Source organism: Ptychodera flava, chromosome 22 (assembly GCF_041260155.1).
Source record: "Ptychodera flava strain L36383 chromosome 22, AS_Pfla_20210202, whole genome shotgun sequence".
In the NCBI taxonomy this organism is placed as follows: Eukaryota; Metazoa; Hemichordata; class Enteropneusta; family Ptychoderidae; genus Ptychodera; species Ptychodera flava.
This window is the reverse complement of record NC_091949.1, coordinates 17,464,568-17,488,706: the sequence shown is the minus strand read 5'-3', so window position 1 is coordinate 17,488,706 and position 24,139 is coordinate 17,464,568. Positions and strand designations below refer to the sequence as shown.

Below are 24,139 nucleotides of genomic sequence, written 5' to 3'. Positions count from 1 at the left end.
CGATTTCAACCTACCACCAGCTTTTATCGTACAATGCTCCAAACTGGCATTCAGCACTGTTCACCCGTATCTGATTGAGATATATATATATATATATATATATATATATATATATATATTTATCACATGAACTGGCCCGTATCTCCACCTGTGTGACGTACACCAGCACAGATAAGAAATCCATATTACCCCGTTGTACGTCATCAACCGGAACTTTTTTCCTGAAACACAGAATTTTGACAAAAAGGTGACCCGGCGCGATAAATCCAGATATGGAAACATAGAAGGCATGTCCAACGAAATTCCAAGTCGCTAAAGCTTTAGCTATTCCCAAGAATCTGGGACGAATATACCTAACAGCAAGAATCGAATGAGGATATCATCGATCATTTGGCTCAGTAACGTCACTGCTCCAGTCGTAAGGCTCAATGTGGACGTCGTCGTACCTGGCGATCGCCAAGCGACGTCGTACCTGGCGATCCCGTTGGCGATAAACCCTAAAGATACACCTCAACGAAAGTTCAACTTAATAAATGAGTACCGTATAATCTTCGGGAAAGCGACATGAAGGCACAAGCATAAAGTCATTCGACGAACAACGATAAATTTCCTTCATCACACAAATTATTCCGTCGTTTCTCGATCGAGATCAAACCTGCAGCGGAAGGCTGTAGTGAAGACATATACACTCTGCAGTGCAGCGCTGTAGAATCCGATTTATTTTGAAAGTTGACTCGGACAACACTCACTGTACAACAGAACAGAGTTCCCATCAAGTAACAAAATTGAGATGCACCTACGGGCGATACGTGTCACAGCAAACATCAAAGTCCATAAAACGAAAACATTGATTGACGACTGAGATGGCCACCGGCGCGGCGGAGACCGGTGACGTATACGGCAGTGCCAACAAAAACAAGCGTACACTCTGTGTGTCATCGATCTGAATCTTTCGGGCTCGCTATAAGGTCGTAAACTTGTGATATTTTAAAAGCCACAGCATATCTAAGTATGATAACTACTGTTTCGATAGTGCCATTGTATTAACTTCATAAATGTAATTGTAAATATTCTAAATAACTCAAAATACTATGCCTATCCGTCGGTAGCACGGTACGGTGAAAGCTATGATGGCAGACTTGCCTTGGCATCGCTCCAGCGCGAGACAATGATTGACACGCGCACGTGACCGAATCCGGATGTCTGATTGGTGGAGATACCTTTCGCTGTAGCGAAATTTCAGCTTAATCGGATTTATGAATGAAAGTATACCTGTAAACATTTGCACATCTCCTGGGTGACGGGCCGCTTTACTCGTTAAATGAAAGTAATCCGCGTAAATAAACACAAAATCGCGATAAAAATCATGCAATTTGTTAAAATAATTTTGATCCATCCACATCAAAGAAAAATAAGAAGACTGTTCATGTGATAAATATATAATCCCATGGAATTTTTCTCTGTTTGACGTCATCGTATACTCGTGTTTTTCGCGGAGCCGCACAACTTCTCGCCTTCGGCTCGAAGTTGTACGGCTCCGCGAAAAACACTCGTATACGATGACGTCAAACAGAGAAAAATACCATGGGATTATATATAAATATATATATATATATATATATATATATATATATATATATATATATATATATATGTGGGCTAGTAGTTAGAGAGCTAACGATTTCATGTGATTACGTGTACATATATACATATCAATAAAATATGCATATACAAATAATACATATAGGTATAACTACATATATACATATATATGTGTGTTTGTGTTTTAGAGACTTTGAGTGACTTGTTTAAATTCATAAATGCAAGCAGTGAACGTTGTCTTTACACATTCAAATTTAGTCGATGGGCGAACATCTTCGTCTCTTGTTTTAAATCTCTCAAGTATTTGTCATAAGTGTATTCATTGGATCCTAAAAGATGCCCTATGTCACTTAACCAGTTAAACCATAGATATCACATGACCGACCTTGTAGAGTCATTTTTGTTCAGATTAGTAGCAGCCTATTTGTAAGGTCAGGACCTGCAATTATCGTGCAAATGAAGAGAATTGTTCTCAAAGATGACAGCCTAGGTACGTGAGAACCTTATATATATATATATATATATATATATATATATATATATATATATATATATATATATATATATATATATATATACTCGTTATTACGATCCAAACCTCTTTCTGTCTGATTTTTACAGTTGTGTAATTCTTGCAAAATAGGAGGTATACACTAAAGCTTGACGAACACTTTTGTATATAATCACTCAAACGTGAATCACCGTCTCCTACATAGTTTCTCTGCTGCGTAAACATAAATTTCGTCCGCTTGTATATTCTTGACTAGACGGACAGAATGTCGTCACAAGATTTGACGCGATTCTGGATCATGTTTTATTGGTACGCAAAGTGAAACAGTTTAACGGTTAGACAGTGTTACGGAAAAAATAAAGTAGTTTCAGTCACAAATTTAAATGTTCTTCTCTACTTCACAGAAATGTTTCTTTTAAAGTGCATTACAAGTTTGCAGAATCGTTTACACATGAATGAATTTCCAACAATTCACTTGTTGGCGCGACACGATCTGTAATATTAATGTTCAAATTTTGAATACTCAATAAAAATGCATTACTTAAGGCCAACACGACAAAAGATCATTCATGAAGCGCAGTAACGGTTATTAAAAATACATAGCATTCAGTAGAAAGGCGCTATTCCTCATTAAAATTTGATATTGATCCATGACCTTCAGTTTCGAAATCTCTCTGTGATCATTGCCGACTAATTAGTTCATTCAGAATCATTTATTAGAGTAACTCGACGAATTGTCAGTCGATAAATCAAACTAATCAATGAATCGATCAATCAGCGTCACATGCTGAAAACAAATATGAAAGGTAGGCTGAGAGATATAGAGGAGAGAGAAGGACAAACAGACGGACAGACAGACAGACAGACAGACAGACAGACAGACAGACAGACAGACAGAGAACAGTATCAAGAGTTATTACAGTCTCAAAGATTTGGACTTACTTTGCAGGTATAACAGCCAAAAGCTGTCAGCATGAGGTGTGTAATAATTGCAGCGTAGCCCCCTTCCTTGACAGCGTATGGCAAACTAAGAATTCCCGCTCCCTGAACGCAGTTGGCTACATTCCAAGCGGCTAGCCAGGTGGAACTTGTTCCGGCTGCAAGGGAAAAAAGTGCACACTTTGAAGGTTAGTTCTTGTCAGGAGAATCTGATGTCTCGCCGGAGATGAGGCAATGGCGTCCCAAATGATAAAGATGTGACACACATATTTTGATTTCAAAGACATTGGGGAGATGTTATCGGCTAGAAGTTGAAAACTACGAAAAAGGGATGATGCGTGCTTTAAACTGATGCACCTCGAAGCTAAAAGGATTTTACCTTTGCTCAAAATTTGTTTAAGGAAACCTTGAAGCATTCTCTTGCACTCTCAGGGACAAAATTTTAACGTTCACCATGCTAATTTTGGTGCCAGAGAAGGAAATGACCCAAAAATTTACAGGTATTTGAAATTCAAAATGGCCGCTATATCTGTATCAGATTTATGAGTGAATATTTTCGATTTCCGCCAAAACAAGACAGTGAAAGCTTCACAGACTTCAAAAAGGGTCTACACAAGCAGCATAGCGGCAAGGTATTGTAAAATATGAAAATCTGAATAATGACCCCCCCCCCCCCTGGGCGCATTTCTCTCAGATGAATGGTAAGTGCATTATGATCTTTGTGGTCTGTTGATTCAATCATCACTCAACGGGTTCAAAACTTCACTATCTCAACTTTGTTACATTTTTTATATCAAAAACCAATGTACACACAATCTTCATCATACTTCTGTTTCTGCATTACGACTTCCACCACTTTCTTCTAGCCCTGCACCCATCCCTACCTCTTTAAGACTTCCCAGTGCCTATGCGTTATATTGCTTTGTACAGCAGTGTCTATGACCCGTCGTATCATTTAATTCAGCAAAGAGGAAGTCAAACCTGTCATCGGCCTTTCAAAAATCAATTCAACAATTTTCCTTTACGTACTTCTGCCTTACTGCAAGTACCCAAATCTTCTATCTGTGAGCAAAGGCTCCGAATCTGAACCCATTGGTACCTTTTGCCATGACAACAGATACCTTTACAATTTAGGATAATGATCCATCAAAACATAGAACATGTAATGCACAAGACCCAAACCATACTGCCCATGAAGAGTGGAAACACAGTTAATAGTTAATGTATAGTTAATATTCCCCTTATGCTTCCATATGGTGATCATAACACAACGAGATAATTTCGGTATTGGATATACGAATTATGAGATATAAATTACCCAAGTAAAGGGTTTATAGCTCTTCTCAGTCGATTCTTTAGAGGTTTTCATCCTTATGGTACAAATGTGATGGGATTTTGTTCGAATTTAGAAACTTATGAATGTTTCGAGAGATTATTATTTAGTTTTCATTACAAAAAAATACGTTAGGAAATAATTCAATGACCATTGATGGAAGCACCGATGGAAAGGCTCACTTTAAAAAGTCTAAATATATACATCATAAAATGATTAACACGATTGGAACTAATTTGGGATAATTGGATGGTGAAGTAATGCCGATTTAATCTACAAATGTAATCTCATCTGCTTTTCTTTATACATTATACACTTGTTTTTATGAGTTATTTGTAATATTTCAACATTCAGCTATATGGCACCTAACACTTTTGAGAAATTTGAAAAATATGGAAATCCAATTATCCCAAATTAGTTCCAATCGTGTTGATTGCCTCCGGCCCTCCAATCTACAAACGGTTGCAAATATATTACAAGAAATTATTGTTTGACATTTTACAAATTGTCAGGTATGAACTCTGCCATTTAAGATAAAAAATGCATTAATCATAGAAAGGCCCTGATAATGATGAGATAATTATAGCTTTTGACGAGCGTATCTTAAAAAGCAAGCAGGTAATTAGTTTGTCTGGAAGAGAAATTGCCATCAAATCATTTGTTCACATTGTTAGAAAATCTTTTTTTCAGGGTTCGTAGTATGACAAGATGCGAAGTCGTCTTTGATTTAACCAAATAAAAGCAAGCATTTGAATTCAAGTCTATGGATGAAATGTTTCATTACTTCGATATTGTTGATTTATTTAGATGACGTCAATGATTTTACTATTCAATACTATGTGACACAGAATCAACAAAAGCGAAGAAATGAGAAATTTGCGCTTTTTGAGCGCTTTCTTTTGTGTAGGTTCTGCAGATTGATAGAAGGGGCGTGTTTATTTTTAGGTCTCACACAGTTTTTAAAAAATAACATTTTTTATTTTCGTTTTTCATTGTCCCCTTTTTGTCATTTAGCTGCTTAATCTAGCACCAATGGAGAGCATGCTATTGCAAGTCTTTGTGTAGTACGCGCGCCATTTGTGTAGCAAAATTTGTGTTACCTTGCGTTTAAACAGGGAGGGCGTGCATTCCTAAATTTCGTCAACAGCTTCGTGCGAATCCTTACAGATTCTACAATTTGGTTTCTGGGATATAATGATCAAGTGATAATGATCGAGTTATCGATATGATAATTTCACACGGTGTGCCGCTGATTGTGAGCTGAAGTAAACGGTTGTACAACGGCGCCCTATTTCTTCCAGTAAATAATTGTGTTGCGGATCAACGGCTACGCTATACATTTCATATGTTCAAGATAAATTGATAAATTGCCAGAACAGTATGTTATTCATTAAAAAGTTGTCTGCTTACAGCTGATGAAGTGAAATAAATAGAACGTAAAATTGATGAGAATAAACAAACTATGAGGCTCGGAATACTATGTTCTGATTTTTCCATTTAAAAAAGTGCCACATGAAACACGGAGACTAAAGTGTGTACCTTTTGTAACCATTTTTTCACTGTAGGCATAATACTTGGAAACTAAGCTATAATTTCAGTACTTTCTTTCACATCTAGAATTATTATATAAAATAGTGTATTCACCCGAGTAATTATGGTACTTCAGTGCCCCCTTGATTTCTTAGAAGTCATGTTGTAACTTGTCATGCATTTCTAGAACATTGGCCTCCATGCAAGAGGATACAAATTCATTATACTGTGAGCTACATCAGTCACACGGAATGGATGGCACAAATGGGAAAAATGGAATACAACAAGGGATTAAAACATTTCACGTTCTCACATTAAATACCTATTAGATATATTTCATATTTACACATATTCAGAGAAGTATACGAATCTGCCATTATCAAAAACCTTTACAATTTCGGGTGGATTTTGTCAATACATGATTAGATGATAATTAAATGATAATTAGATGATAGCACTGAATTGCATTGGCGATCGAAGTAGAATTCGCAGCCCAGCGGTCTCGATGAATCTCTTATATCAATTCTGTGCTCTACCGTGCAGCACACGGCCAAAGCAAACACAGTGCTCAGATAATGTTTTGAAAACTACTACAGAAACGTTACAAGCGTGATACTAATCATATACTGGCAGCATTTAAATATTTTTGCTAAGGTTTGGGAACATAGATAAACGTCTTTGGAATCTCGGTAACACTGATGTGTCCTCAATTGTTATCGCGTTGACGTATATCATCCCATACGGATAAGTAGATGGGCTGTTCTTATGATATTTTCCTGTAATAAAATCCTTAGGATGCGTCGAATTTCTCGGTTTAAAATACTTGTATAGTACATATACATAGTACATATATATAGTACATTAAATTTAATACATGCAGTTAACGTGGCTACTTTGTAAACATGATCTGTTTGAGGTAGACGATAAACAGCAAGAACGCTTCGTGTTATGACGTCATCTCTAACAAATAGTGAGGAAAGCTAAGGAAGAACGTGACTCCATAGAAAGTAAAAAGTGCAAATAGAAGATGCCACCGCCTAGAGCGGCAATGTAAACTGCGTCGGCGAAAAATGTGGATTTTTTTCATGAAGTGACGGTAATTATCAGAACTCAACCTGATTTTTTATCGTGGGTTTACCACTGGTATTAACCTTTTATGTCGAGTAGCTCTGCCCATTGAAGAAAAATTCGATTTTCTGGCAGCTAAAGAATCAGATAGTTTCTTTCATCGCAATTCCGACTATCTCAAAAGGCTCTACGATGGCTTCACGGTGAGTTAAAATGAAATACAGATTAAAAGTGTGACCTTTGACCTCCAAATGTTCACAGTAAATGTTGTAGATAAAAACTTTAATAAGTGTAATTCTGAGTGTCGGACTCTGGCCACGGTGATAACATCGAACAAAAATTGACGGCACGCGATTGTCCCAGTTTATCACTCTTTGTCGTAAACGTGTCACTGTTTCACCTTTCTACTATGCAAACCAATTGAGAGCACCCCAAAATCAAAACTATGACAGTTCAGCAAGCATGAATTCGTCGGGTTAATACCAGATATGCGCACATGTTTCTTCTAAACGGATTGTGTTATTTCTTATGTCACTGACACATATTATGTTAGTCCCGTAAGAAAGTGTCGATACGACACGGGAATGACATGAACAATCATTCCACTCATTTGATTTCACTGTTCATTAAGAATTTTTTAAGTATCACTGTAACTTAAGTATAAATTTAATCATGTGATAATCGCGTGATCATTCATAAAATGTAAAGGAGAGAGATGCATGAGTCGCACATTGTTTGTATATGTCTTACGCATATGTCTTTCTATCTGCCCGTCAGTCTGTCTGTCAATCTGTCTGTCTGACTGTCAGCCTGACTGTCAGTCTGTCTGTCCGTATGTATGTATGTATGTATGTATGTATGTATGTATGTATGTATGTATGTATGTATGTATGTATGTATGTATGTATGTATGTATGTATGTATGTATGTATGTATGTATGTATGTAGTATGTATGTATGTATGTAATACTAGGAGGTAGTAGGTAGGTAGGTAGGTAGGTAGGTAGGTGGGTAGGTAGGTAGGTGTGGGTAGGTAGGTATGCATGTATCGGTATATGCATGTTTGCATTCATGGATGCATGTGTCGGCATGTGTGTTTGAATGTCAATCACATATTCATGCTCAACGTTAAAGAAGGAAGGAGTTAATACATAAACCTCAATATCCGCAACCCCAAGTTCGACCAATAAGAATCCCGTTACATTAACATCAACATTATCAGTTTCTAGGATTTCGCCAGAGACTGACTTGTCGGATTCGTTCCAGTAGGTGACTCCCACAATTAATTACGGGGAAAGACAGCCATACTACGTGAATGTCAAAGGCACAGTGCTACTCTACGGCTAACATTGAATCAAAATGAAATAGAGCGCCAAAGAAATACCATGGAGCGTTCCTTAACATTGTACCCTAGACTATCTAACTTGTGGTCTTTATTGTGTGCAGCGTTTGGAAAAGACAGAGTTGTAAACAAGTTTTAATGGAAAGAGAGCCATTCTGAAAACCATTGCATGCCTGTGTACTATATATACACAGCCTCGCCTTCATGTTTAAAACATAAACAATCCATTAAATCGCCAATTTGATGCGATTATTTGGAGTAATACAATCCCGCTTTGTTTCCCCAGCAACGCCCTGCAAAACACTTCATCTATAATTTGAGTATGGTCATTTTATTTCATCGTTATCAGGAGTGACCCTAAGTTTAAACATTTAAATATAGAATCAAATTATCTATTCGTCTTGTATTAATAACATCCCACTGGAGATAAATGATGCATGGGGCGTGTTTTCAGTAAAACATAAAATGGAAGGTTGGGTAGGTTTGTGTGCTGGCTGTCTGTTTGCCATCCCGGTAAACTGGCAGACCATCGCATCTCTTTCCTGAGTAGACGGTTCTGTTTTGTGTCGTCATTGAAAACAGATCTTGTACATCCCGCTCATACAAAACCACACAGTCACAAACATCAGAAGGTTCGCTTTTTCTTGATGGGAAAATCATAGGTTCAGTCTTGGTAGCTAGCAAATAGAATCGTCGCTTATAGTAACACCGTGGTAACTATGCTAGTAAATGCAGATGAAACATCGTGGGTTTTGTTTAAGTGGCGCCATCATTCCATGTACCAAACTACTCCATCTGAATCGCCAAAATGTAAACCGGGATGATTTTCATCGAAGTGGGTCATGCGTGCTTCCGCTGTAAACGAATTCTCTTAAATCTAATATGCATAGAATAAGTAAAAAAGGCCTAAATAACGTTCGTTTCCATAGAAACTTGACCCCTAAAGAAAAGCGAAGTGCCTTTTGTAGCAAATGAATCGTTACTTTCAAATTGGCCATTCGCTCTCAAATTACGCATATTGAATTATGGGTGATTTATACAATGCATCTCGCTTTCCTTGTCGATTCCCCATGTAAATGGCACACATTTAGGTAAAGTAGAGATTGCAGTATCAAAGTGGTATGTTCATGAAATTTAAATAAGATCTTCCATTTGGCAGAACAATGATAGCCAGTCTTTATATGAAATAATATGTTTTGAAAATATTCGTGAAGAGTCATAAATTTGTAAATAAAAGGTGGGCTTCGCCATTATCAAATGATGAAAAGATAATTGTCAGCTATTTTTAACGATTACAACATAATGAATAGTTGAAGAGAAGGGCGGTAAATGTTGTCTTTGCTTTCATAATAATAAACCAGGAAATTATAACATTTTAAGAGAAATCTTTCAGGCAATCATCACAAAATGACATTTTCAAAAGAAGTGCACACCGGTTTGATGTCCAAACCACTTGAACGTCAAACAAAGGAGACGAATTCTATAAGTAACCGGCATAAAATGGCAACTCTTATAACTAAAGGTAAAATGTGCCTTAGGGACAGATATTCAGACTGTTAAACTTTTACAATTCTTTTCTAGTCTACCACTTGTGAGGGCTCACATTGAAGCTCATAGGGTAAATAAAATCTTCACCGGCTTATTTTTGTGAAATCGAAAATTTAATTTCCCCAGTAGTGTAAAAACAGGGATGGCAGCCATTTTGAATTTCAAGTATCGGGGAAATATTGTTTCTCCAGAAGCAATTTTTGCACGGTGGCATCTGACGTTTATCCCAGATTCCGAAAGGAAACGGTTTAAAGTTCTCTTAATTTACAGAAAGTTTTAGCAAAAGTTTACGTCTTTCGATAACGAGGCGCGCGTACTGTCTTATGAGTGATAGAAGTCCCCATGATAAAATGACCCTTTGACTATCATGCAAAAGCAATGGCCTCAAATCATCTTGATTATCGCAAAAAAGCACGATTTCGCCTTTAAAAAAGATGATAGCTCACGTTACGCGGGGAACACTTGAATACTGTGGAATTCTCATCGATTTATTGACGTGTCATCTGAATCTGGCACTCTTCTTGAGTCAATGTACTTGTTTCGTTTTTTGAAACGATTGATGCGCGTATTAAATTCAATACACAATAGTTGAAGATGCATTTTAATTGATCGGTTGAATGTGCGCGCGCATCGTCTTATAATTCGATACAAGCGACAGGTGTTCATTAATCTAACAACAGAAGAGAACTTGTAGCTCAGACTTTGCTCTACGGTTGCTTTTGTCTTTAAGCAAAACAAAATCGGCGGACCCTACATGTGACCGGCCAGCCGTAAAACCACGCAGTGGTTCCCGGGAAGACGACAAATCACCACATTCCGACACAAGATACCGTCGAAAGCACAAAAAAGCCCGCTGAAAGACGTCCGCAGGGAGTCAACACGTCACGCTACCCTTATCTTGTTGTTCACAGTTTTCTCGCTTGAGTGTGATTAATTATTTACACTTCTTAATATGATACATGTCCTCAAAGATACCCTCGGGAGCTCACAGTCTGCTTCGGCAATATTTAATGAAGAGAAAAACAATAATTTAGATATGTAGTCACGTGTCATAAGTTTTCACTGCCTTCAGCCTTACGTCATGGCTGGCACGGAAGAGAGAGGGAAAGAGGGGTAGAGAGATTGGAGACGGAGAGGGTAGAAACAGTGACTGGGACTGAGATATAAAGACGAACAAACAGACAGATTGTTCAGAAAGTTTTGCTCACTCGCCTGAGTAAAACTAATTAAGATTGTGCGTGCTTCATGCCTAAAGCATAGAATGATTATTACGTGAATTGCAGTTGAAACATTCAAGTGTGCTATACCGACGATTTTCAGGAAATACTTTTACACGAGTCAGTATGCATGTCCAATTAGGGTAGTATCTTATAGATGTGCGGAATATTAGTTGGGAAACTAATGGAGTCACATAAAGTTGTCCATATGAGACTATTGAAATTCGTTGAAATATGTAGATGAGACAACTGGTCTTGCTTTCGATAGGAGGAAATTAGGGCATGCTTTCTGAAGTTTACGTACTCCTTCCGTGACGCAGGCAACAGAATCGAAAGTTTCTTCCGCGCAAAGATCGAAAAAGATAGCCGTTTTTTCAATTATGTGTTCTGCGACGCCGTTTTACGATGGCATGCACCTCACACACACACACTGCGCAGGTCATATAACCCCATTCCCATCATGCAGCCACAGACTCGCTGAAGAGTGGCGTAAGACAGTGTACAGAGACTCATCCACAGCACAGCGAGTTTTGGTAAAACATTTGTGCAACCACTATGGTTCATGAGAAGAGGATAGTCTCATATCTTAACACATCAACGAACACTTCATCTTATATTATATACATTTTCTTCGGATGTGTCGACTCGCAAATGACGAGCAGGAATACAAATTCAGAGCTTTCCTAAAATTGAATTAATACTCCAAAATTGAAGTCCATATAAGCGGCGCTATTATTCCATTCATCAATATTAATACAATGTATTATCAAGTCATAATCACGGTGTTTGAATGGCTTTGAGTTTAATCCGGCGATTACATTGTAAGTTACCGACCGTAACTTCATTTATATGATAATTTGTTTCCATGGTAATCCCAAAATATGATGATCTGATAACGCGGCTAGCCTAACTTCCCGGTCGTTATTCTCGCTGCTGCTATGGCAGTTCCGAAGTAAGCGCCACTGATTGTACAGTGATGACGTCATCAAATTGGTGAATCGTGGAGACCCACCAGAGTTCGTACTGCATGACATTCCGAGAATTAAAATCGCGAGGTGCACATTATTTTTTGATGGAATAATTCAAATTGAAAAGGTAGTAATACCCGCACAATGCATTGCATTTTAACTCGTTTGATCAAAGCATCGAAGCTTAAAGTCAAATTCTGAAATATTCCCCGTTGCAAATGAAATCTTACAATCTTAAGCTTACTTTACTGACAACTCTTGCTACAGAACTGAAATGAACATGAAACTCAAATCAGCTTTAAGAAATTAGCAAACTTCTTATATCCATGAAAATGTTGATAGATTTCAGAATTCCATCACTGACATAAATTTAGCCTTGAAGACATACTTCATGCATCTTTCTCGGTATTTTTTTACCTAAATGATTCAAAGAATAAAAATGTGCCTGTATGTCAAGATGATAAATAGTTGTGTAGATATCATAAATCTATCGTTAATTACTGCATAAATTATGCGGGAAAGATGATAAAAAAGCGAACAACAAGCATTGAGGAACGGATAGAGTTGCTAATTTCTTAAAGCTGATTTGAGTTTTCACTCAAATCAGCTTTAAGAAATTAGCAAACTTCTTATATCCATGAAAATGTTGATAGATTTCAGAATTCCATCACTGACATAAATTTAGCCTTGAAGACATACTTCATGCATCTTTCTCGGTATTTTTTTTACCTAAATGATTCAAAGAATAAAAATGTGCCTGTATGTCAAGATGATAAATAGTTGTGTAGATATCATAAATCTATCGTTAATTACTGCATAAATTATGCGGGAAAGATGATAAAAAAGCCAACAACAAGCATTGAGGAACGGATAGAGTTTCACACATTGTTACAGACAGCAACATACTAGGAATTTGACTGAAGCAAAAGCTTCCAAAACATGATAAAGAATGATTCTTGCTTGTGATATATTAATTGATACCTGGACTTGGTTTACTTGTGTTACCTATATTGAACTCAAGAAGGAACTTCCACGACGCAAAAACTAAAAGTCATGCACACATGCAAATGTAAGGAAAGGCTGCGGAGAGCATTATAAACATGGAAATGAAATTCAACGATATTTAGAATTCTAAAAAAAACTACATTGTTTTCTGATGCCGATAATGAAAGATTTTCAATCAGTTATGGTGGTATACGCTGTGGCAAATCAGACTTCAACGTTACAGTATAAAGTACGTTGTGTTACTCTTTCAATGTTATATTCCCCTGTAGAAATAAACATCCAGCATTGTAATGAGATATTGGTTTTATTTGAAGTCAATCAATCATGACACGATAGCAAAGCATTACTTTGTGGTTTGTCACATGTGATATGTTGCATTCTCTCTCTCTCTCTCTCTCTCTCTCTCTCTCTCTCTCTCTCTCTCTCTCTCTCATATGTGCGAAGACATAGCCCTTTGCTCAATTTCTGCTTTAAAATTAGATAAGCTAAATAAGACACAAAACGGAATCAATATTAGATGAGTTTTCGTATAAATAAATAGGCATTTTGAATTTATGTTAGTATGGCGTGTTGTGTGGCTGCAGTAAGGTACAGATGGTTTTGCATTGCGCTATCTTGCTTATTTGACTCAAGAAGCGCCGAGATAAAAGCGAGAAGTCGATTATCTTTGCTAAAGATAAGAACACAGATCACGATGTGATGAGCTGAAAACCTCTCTTAAAACGATGAGCTTGCAGCACTACCGAAGAGTTTGCATAGGAACTTCAAAGACTGATATACCGATTCGATAAAAATTATTAATTATGTTGCTGTCGATTAGTTTGACTGTTGGTGGGCAATAAGCAATAATGAATTTTACACTGTTTTAAATATCATCGAAATCGTTGCCGGCCGTTTGCCTTTTGAGAAGCATATAGTACTGTCATAACGTCGTGATTATCAGATAATTTATACCTCTGAGTTTTGTTGACCTGGGAGAAAGCAAACGCCAAGCTGGTGTAGATTTTGACCATCCACAAATGTATGCATTGTCTCTATGTCTGCCTGCATATTGGTCCGTCCTGTCGTCGTTATCCGACAAAAAGATATATAAAGACATGGTGACCCTAACCTCTTTGCTTACATTTACAAGTAACCCTCACTAAATGAGGAGAGATTTATAAGCATGCGTTATTTGTACAACTTTCATGCAATATCTTTCATTCATATGCTAATAAAACTCAAGGAACTTCCTTCTTTATTTCTTGCATGGATATGTTACCGTTGATGAATTTTATGTTTCATTTCTCAACATAGCTATAGCTTGTATTTTGTTGGGCAAAGTGTTACTTTTCATGTTACCAAATAATGCTATATGCTACAGTACGATTTTACACAAAGTAAACCTGCCTGACTGTCAGGCTCCCATGACTCTGCATAGTTCTTTCATGACTCTTTCTAGCTCCAGCTTGCACGACAGGGCCTGCGCTCTTCCTTCGCCTCTCACTCCTGCTTTTCACCTTGGTCAATGTCAATCTATCTGTCTTTCCCTTCCCCGTTTTACGAATCTCTCTCTCTCTCTCTCTCTCTCTCTCTCTCTCTCTCTCTCTCTCTCTCTCTCTCTCTTTATCACTTTGGCTTCGTTATGTTATCGTATTACTTTACTTGTCGTCTGCCCGTCTGTTCAGTGACCGAGAGGGACGGGAAACTGCAGAACGACTTAGAGAGCTCGGGTGGACTGGCAGACAGGCAAGCGCATGCATAGAGGAAGACAGACAAAAAGCCGTGGAGAGATGACGCTGAGATGGTTATCTTGGCCAATTGAACAACCATATCGACGCCAGCAAGAGAAATATATAGCCTACAGTTTTAACTCGCAAAGCACTCCGTGTGATTACTGTTACTAGATAGGTAGGTTTTGTTTGAGTTGGAAGTCCGCCGTAAAGTGAATAAGGAAACAGTTGTGTAGGTGCCCGATAAACTATCTTTCCTCTCTGGCAAACCTCACGAAGACGATGCTGAAGATAAACAAGCAAGTTCTGTAAATCACCCGCCTGTAATTTCATTGCCGATATAGAATTGCGCTCAGAGATGGTAAGCACTCTAAATCCCACCAGACCACGCTGATATTTAGCGTCTGCTTCGAGTCTACCGTTATTTCAAACAAATTTCAACTGTATGGTAAGCGTGCGAAGGCTTTGGAGGATATGCAAAGGCGCCGACGAAATAAGTTTTCAGAGCCCGCCATCTGTGCTCGATCGCGGAAGTCTGACGTAAAACACAGGGCACGCAGAAAACATAAACACCTTTCTTTGTTTACAACGCACAAGCCACCTCTAGCGACTCACTAAATCCTTATCAACGCAAATCGCAACAGTGGCTGCGATAGTCTCCCCAGACCATAGATATCCTTCAAAAGCATAAATCGTCAATCGTGCCGGCAACACGGCACAAGCTAGACTTCTCGGCGTGTACACAAGTGACTGCATCATTCTTTCGCGGGCAATATTTTTATGTCATATAGACGTTAACGAGGACATCACGCATTGTGAAATCGATTCGAGGCAAGTCGCGCTCGGCAGCGGTGATAATGCGCTTAGAATTAATGGCCAGAGAGCAAAACAAGGCTGCAACACCAATATGTGACCTTGGTTTAGAGTGTTAATTGTCGAAGTACAGGTCGAGGAACTTTGGCATTGTCAACAGCATACTTGTCAGACTTGACGATATGCGTGTCGTAAATAGCGAAATAAATTCAACATAATTGTCGCGATAAAAAACTGCCAAATGTCAAAAATAAGACTCTTCCACTAAAATTGAATACGCTGAATGATTGCAATTGCCTTTGATGCATCCGTTTTTGAAAATACATTTGAAGGGCAGTACACTGCCCAGATTGCTGGCAGAGAATGACATTCACGAAGCGCCAATCCTCGATCCCTGGTTCTTGCATTAGCGCTTGTTGGCGTTGCCTATTTAGCTAAATGTTTAACCTTCGGTGTCAGTTGAAAGCTGTTTCCAGTCTATATAAGTAAGGTACATCCCGCCTGGGGAAACAGATATTTAGATAATAACAATGCATTTTGGTATTCAACTTGTAGGGGTCATTTTGAAGTTCAATGAGTAAATGAAGTTTTCGCCGGCTTATTTTTGTGAAAATCGAAATTAGAGTTGACACAATGATGGCTGCCATTTTGAATATCAAGTGTAGGTAAATACTGGGTATTAATTCTCTAAAAGTCACTAGTACTGTTGATGAAATAACTACAGTTCTTTAACCGCAAGACCACCAGAAGAATGATAAAAAAATACTCCTTATGGTTATATTGGCTAATGGTGAAAATGCCAAAGTGGAAGGTCAGACACAATGTTATTTATGTAAATTATCTTTTACTATGCATGCCGGAACAGCCAATCACCAGTAACCCTATAACTAGCGAAATCAGTGTCATAACCAAAGCAAGCGTAATCTACAGTCCCATAGCGGACAAGTGCCGACCTCCAAATGAATAAATTCCACATCATTGAATAATACACACGATTAAAACTAAATTGGGAGAATAGGATATTGTAGTAATATTGGTTTAATCAGCAAATTTAAGCTAATCTACTCTTCCGGTTTTTGCAATGTACGTGTTTTGGGGTAATTTGTAATATTGCAACTTTCAGCTATAGGGTACCTTAAACTTTTGATAAATTTGTACATTTTCATTTTGTCATTTTCTGTAACATTAATATTTGGGAGATGAGTGACATGGATCAGCACACTTAAACGGATGAAAGAGTGGTTGACAAAGACACTGCCTCAGCTTTGTTTCGGATGATACATGCCTCGATGCAGAAATCCTCAATAAGACCTTCAAACCATCCTCTTTCATGATGAAGAATGAAGAGTAGAGTCACCATGCAAATTCTGAGGCAAAGTAAATAACATTTTATTTGAACATTTCGTAATATAACAATGCGGATCCTATGTGCGATCCATTCAGCCAATCAGGCGATCCAATTAGTTTCTACCAATCATTACAGACTAGAATCTCCTGCCTCTAATGAATGTTTCATTTTGAGTTTTCTACCGCGTTCGTTGTAAGCCTTTATAAAGCGCGTTGAATTCGCTACATTTTGTTCATTTTCTTCTTTCTCACTGTTCATACTGCAATAAACCTCGCGAGTTCATTGCAACTACACTATTCCTTTGGTTCAGACTTGGAAACCAAGATCTAACCTTGATCTAACACCGAAATAAAACTTGGATTTCAAAATATAGATTTTACCTAAACTTATAAAAATTCAAAATGGCAATATTTCTATTGTGCAAATTAAAGTTTCGGATTTCACAACAAGGCTGTGAAAACTTCATTTTAACGGTTCACACAAGCAGTAAAGGACAGAAATGAAACGTAATTGTACTATGCGTAATGTCCGCAAAATAATGTCCCGTTAACGTCCAAGCACAGAGTACCATAGACAGAGTAGCAACACTTGCATGCCTTTTGTTCCATGGTCGTCTCGGTAGACTATTGGCTTTTCATATTAAAATGAGCTTCAAAGGTGTTAAACTTTTTGGAGGCTTTGTTTGTGGTGATAATTACACGAGATTATGCGAAACATACGACGAGATGGCATCGTACTGCCAGTCGCGTAGCAACCATAGTTACTTTGTGAGCTCTCAGGCCAGAAACACTGCTTCACGCAATCAAAACATAACACGCCAGCAGTTTCATAAACATGTCTTTTCTTGACGCACGTGTAAAAGACGGTATGACTGACCGTAAACCATGAGTAAAACCAGACAGTATCGATAAAAGACTTTCAAATTTGGTTCAAACACACTCATTATATATTCATAAAAATAGGAGAGGAATTTTTAAAACGGTAAAACTCACTTTCCTGAAGCTCAAAACATTCCCGTTTTTGCCAGCACATCAATCCCGATCAGCACCACACGACAACAACAATACAAACTTTGTCGAACATACTTTCGCTTAACAATTGGTGAAAATCCGAAAATTACCGAAGGTGCATGGTCGGCACTCTTCGGAAAAGCGAGCCAAGAGCTTCGTGAGGCGAGGCAAACATGGATTGCTTACGTAACCGCTTCACGCCTTAAACAATAGGTGTTGCCACTCTGTGTATATTACTCTGTGGTCCAAGAAAGAATCTCAATATAAGACGTGATGACGATATAATGTTGTCTAAAAAACAAAATACCAGTGAGCTGACGGCTACTCGAACAAATGGAGTGTAGTCTTCTCACTCAACAAATCATAAAGCCACATGTATTCTGTTGTTAGTTTGCAAAATAAACAAAACAACAACAACAAAAGAACCAACAAAAAAAAACAAACCAACAAAAAATTCCCAACTATACTGAAAAGGCGACTTTTTCCACTCGAGACAAGGAGCAGCGGGAGTCAAACGTCATCTTAACGTGTTGCCGTTCGACATACCTGCATATGTATGAAACCGAAAGTGGGACATTAAAAGACATGAATAATTTATGCAGTCGCATCTAAGGAACACAGCGACATGTGACTGAAATTTTAGAAGATCCGACAAGGCGCTGTAAAAAAGACATCCACTCTCGTAAATAAATCGTGCTGTCACGGTCACCTGTGCAGCGCACGGAAGCATGAAATAATAATACGATGCTGCAAACGTAGGCAAAGAAATCGATGAATCATTATAGATGGATTTGATGAGCATGTCAGTGCGTTACAGCAACGCGTCAACGGAGGTTCAATGTCCATTCCGATTTTCGAATACAATTAGGATAGCTATCAGGCGCCAGCAACCATGGATGCGCAATTCTAATATATTAGTTACAATAAAAACGAATGAGGCATCAAGGTTGCCTACGATCGTGACTGAAATCCTTTTTGAATTGTTTGGTAATAAAGAAGCTTTTAATACTTTTTAAGGACGTGAGCATATAGACAGAGGTCATATTCTACACTTCAATCACAATAAAGGCCAAAAATTTGTAATAGTTTCGAAACAAAGTAGTAGATGTTTTAAAAAATAGCATTCACTTTAGAGATGTTTGTAGCATTAACAGTCGCTCGTTGCCATGCATAGCGTCGTTGAAACGAGAGATTTAATATAAGTGAAAAGTCATCTTTTTCAGCATTGTTTGACTCCAACGTAGAATTTACTGCAATTTGATTTCTAATTTAGCACTCGGTGCACTCAGATCAATAATTTTGATTCTCTGAAACTTTGATGAGTTCCGTTTCCCTCTGTGACATATCTGTGCAAGGTACAATAGGCCTTGTATATTGTAGTACGCGCTCGAAATTGAAGACAAATTTTTGTTCAAACTTTCCTGAATGAAACTTTCAACCATTATCTTACCAAATCAACGATAAAAATCGAGCGTCTTCTTTTAAAGTTGGAACTAGCGAAACAAATTAACCAACATTTTTCGAGATTTGAAATTCAAAATGGCCGCCATTCCTGTGTTAACTCTATGAGGGAAAATTAAATTTTGGATATTCGAAAAAGTAAGACGGTGAAAGTTTTTCTTTCTCCAAGAGCTTTAAAATGACCCCTCAAAAGTGGTAGATCAGGAAAGAATTGTAAAAGTTTGACAGTTCGACTCTCGGCCCCTGAGGCGAAGTCTACCTTAAGCATACCCAGCGAACTATAACTTATTATAGTGAAGCATACATGTGTTCAACTCTGCGTATCACCATATGCTCTTACTCTTCACTTTGTAAAAGTTTCGGTCGCAACTTTTCGGGAAGAAAAAATGTCGAAAAAGTCTTTCCGAATCGAGAAATCAGTTCCTTTATCATATTCTGTCATTTATTTAAAGCATGGCAAAAACTTAATATTATAAAAAGAATGATTTAATCATCTTATTTTCAAACTAGTATGGGTTTTACACATGAGCACGCTTGCATCGCGTGCCACTGCATGGAGTACACGTAATTTTGTGTAACAGTGTGCGGTATTTTAGTTAGTGTTATGAAAGTTACGACATATTAGACCATACACAATGTCATATAAAGGGTATAATAACTGTATCTTCTATCATAGCTTCGGTATCTTTATTAGATTGACGTCATAATTTAAAAACTCGCCACGACTAAAGCACGACACATCTACCATGTCGTGAACATTGAGTATGGTAATTAAGCATCAAAGGTGAGGTTCGCTGAGGAGAACCTGACATTGGTCCATATACAACTAATATGCGCGCCTTACCAACACGTATGACGCTTACTATGATTAACTGGATAGACAGCAGAGTAATATAGGGTTATTCACAAAATACGGCCCTGTATGGACTCGGGCTCAGTGAGTGACGTATTGGACTCGCCTTCGGCTCGTCCAATACGTCACTCACTGAGCCCTCGTCCATACAGGGCCGTATTTTGTGTATAACCCTATTATTATACACCTCCCTCCATTAGTCGTCCGTATAAACTAATTCTATGGTAAATTTTGAAGGATGCGGCACACGCGATATGAGTGGAACGCGCGCGATTGTTGAAATAAAATGCTACAACCCTGAAATTGTGCGTCGCGCGTCTCCCGTATTCGGGACTCCGCGTACTATACAAAATACGGAAAGTTTTGGACGGTCAAACTCCCATAGGTTACGGCAGTAGGTGTATAATAACGATGTGTTACACGATCATGAAAGATAATTGGCAATATGGAAAACCCCTATTGACACACATTTAAGGTAGTATGACATCTTTACTTTGCTGTCACCGTTCTCAAGAAACTAAAACATTCTCTTCAATCATCATGAATGAAAATAAGAGTCATATTATGATTACAGAAGTGAAGTAACCTAAAATTTATCAACATTTTACATTAAAATAGTCGTTATTCCACAAAGAAGATGGCAAAAAGTAACTTCTCTACTCATCTCTAAATTTAACTCAAACATTATTTGTACTGGCAAAGAATTGTAAAAGTTTCAGATTTGAAAGATCTTTGACCGAGTTTTAGCCAGTCCTGGCGAAGTTATAGCAGCTGGCGCTCCAATTTGTTCTTGATTAAACGGCTGCGATGTCCTAATTGAGTAATAAGTCTGAGAATGTTCAATTTTTCATGAAGGCCATCCATTTATTTTCTGGCAAGGTAAATGCTTAAAGTAAATCTGAGACACTTCCTTGGCCTCTATAGGGTAATGTGAATGTTACAGATTTTCACCGATTCGAAATTGCTGAAGCAAGGGTTTTGAACAAAGAACACAAAGTCGTGTGCGCCTTGGGAACAGATATTCGGAAGCTCATGGAGCAACTACAGTATTCATCGGCTTAGTTTTGTGAAAATCGAAAATTTGAATTTTCCCCTAGCGTTAGCACATAAATGAAAATTTGATTTTTTTCCCTAGATTTAACACATAGACGGCGGCCATTTTGAATTTCAAATATCCGTAAATTTAGTGTAATTTGTTTCTGCAGTACCAAACTTGTTATTTTTGAATTTTGAAAAGGGAGAGTTTCAAGTTTCGTTTAAAATTTTAGCAAAAGTTGGAATATTTAGATTTCGAGGCGTGTGACCTTAAAGTTGAATATTCAGTAAATTGTCGATCAGGATTTGAACTCATGACATACGGTACCTATTCACCAAGCGAACTCAGACATCAGCGATCAGAACCGCTGAAAGCTTCATGTCAAGTTTACCATCATCGCTTGAGATGTCACACACCAATATTATTCAAAGATCAACTCTATTTCAAGACATTCAGAAAAGATTTCTTACGACTGTACACTTCATAAACTGAAATATTCTTAGAATAGTTTCTTTTGTCTTTCACACCACTGGAGTGTACAATGGAGCCAAAGCCTTTATGTTTTTGTGTGTCAGATGCCTTGAGTATATAGACGTCTGAAATATCAACATTATTCACAGAATCAAAGCAGGAAGATTATTCAAAGAAATACAAATCGCTTTTGGGCAAAATAAATGTTAGACATTCAACAATATAAACGCGAAGATTTTAGCAGTTGTCATAGAAATGAGTCATCATTGATACCAGTCGGTAAATGTCACGAATGTTAGAAGGCAAGAGATATTACTAAAGATGTAATTTGACACTTTTCAAGTCATGATATGACAAATATAGGGCATTTTAGTCTAATTTCCTTCTTACAACTTTGCTTCTTTACAAATTACCTTTCCTCTCCCGTTTTCACTGACTTGCAACCTTTTAAACATTAAACAAGCAACAAGTGCCAGGGGGGGACTAATAAAGAACATTCGCAGTATTTATATGCAAATTAACGTGACCTCTGACCTGCCTCAACAAACAAGAGTTTAATTACCCCAGCGCTTGGCTGTATATAACCAGCGGCAGAGTAATATTCCCTTACTTTTTATATATATATAAAGTAAGTAAGATCGTTCACGTTTTCAAATACAACTGTCAGTCACTTCCCGTTTTCAGGGAGTATGAACAAAGGATCGTCGAACTAATTTTGTCGTCACAAACACAATTGAAATTTCTCTGATTTCTTTTAAGTTGGCGGTTTATTGAAGTTCAATTTTAGGCTTCGAAGTTGTTTGTTTGTTTATCCTACTTTATAATTTTCATGATACTGTTCTAACTGTGTCGTCTATAAAATTACTGAATATCTACTTACAATGGCTGAGAACGATCCAATGTTTTGGTGGAAATAATCACGCTAATGTAATGTGCCAACATTAACAAAAGCTTGAAAAGGACGTTTAATGTAGGGCAGGTCGACACCTTTTCGAGTTCAAGCTGTCACGGTCGTAATGGCAGAAATCAGTCTTTTCAAATAGATGCTGCTTTTGATGAACTAATTGATCGTTTTAAATTGATCGCTCTGTGCAAAATCCAATAAATATGTCAGCAAAATGTTTCACGACCATTGAAGTAGAAGTGTCGTATCTCGCTGTCCGCCACTGTATCTTCGATCATAATTCATATTTCTACAACCCACTAAACAAACACAGACACCTGATAATTCTGTAACGTTACTTCGGAGAGACAAATTTTCCACCGATTCGGAAGCTGATGCCTCTCCTTATGCGTGGATCCTGTTGTCAATTATGGGATACAGTCGATATGCAGATCTCAATAACTGACGTCTCCTGCGAGACCCTCACGGGATTCCCCAATCATTAACACGTATAATTGGTACAGACATGGGTAGACGTCGCCGGTGATTAAAGTTCTTAGTTTTGGGAAAGTCTTGCCATGGACGCGATCATCAATTTCTGTTTGTGTCGTAGGTACTGAGCAAACAGGAGGAATCCATCCCATCCCAGGGGAAGCTCGGCTTACCAATCTCAATATCTGTGACATGTCGCGTTGAACCAACTTCGATAATAGCAGGCTTGTCTTGGCTTCGTACTCTCTGGTTCAATTATCATTGATGCTATACTCACAAATCTTTTTCCAAAATGATACCTTAGAATGAAGGGGCCAAGCAACAGAATTTGGTTTGAGTATTATGACATAGATAACACTCACATACGATATCTAAACATTATGCTGACTGAGCTATCTCGGTATTCTGATATCCAGATTGTAAAACGAAGGCTCCAAATCTTTTTCTTCGTGTAATTTAGCTTGGTTCAGGTTTGTCAGCGATAATAATGAGAAATTCTCATTTTAAGTTATGTTCTTCGTGGATTTGTCGATGCTTATTTTCATGAGACAAGAGAGAAAGAATATTGTCGGAAAGACATAAAAGCTCGCACGTATTGATTCACACTTACATAGAACATCATATTTCTTGTTTTTCATTAAAGCCATCATCTAACAAGCGAACGCCCAATTACAGGATGAGATAGCCAATGCTTTTACCCTGTTATGCAACAAGGAGTAAAGTACCTTGCTCAAGGGTAAAATGCCATGCTAGAGTCTCGAACTCACTATCCTCCGATACTGAGCTCCCTATCCGCTGGACTTACTGGTACCTAAACCACTGTCCAACGGTCCCTACTGGACACATTTGCAATTTAGGTATGTTACTTTGTACTTTACAACTTAAAGGGAAACAGTCGTCGGAACTGCGCCTGTGCGAGTTTCTTGTTTACAAACAACGTATTTCGTGCCACGATATCCAGATGCACCTCATCATCATAGCTTCAACATTTAAATTA

At 37.9% G+C, this 24,139-nt stretch overlaps 1 protein-coding gene across 1 annotated transcript in view; it reads right to left on the bottom strand.

Annotated features, from left to right (window-relative positions):
- Positions 1–3,037: 3,037 nt before the first annotated feature.
- The window catches only part of LOC139123368 (vesicular inhibitory amino acid transporter-like), a 52,937-nt gene continuing 31,835 nt past the window's right edge, over positions 3,038–24,139 (bottom strand). Inside the window, exon 3 of the mRNA XM_070689518.1 lies at positions 3,038–3,210. Coding sequence (XP_070545619.1) covers positions 3,038–3,210 — 173 coding nt within the window. The remainder of the gene's footprint in view (positions 3,211–24,139) is intronic.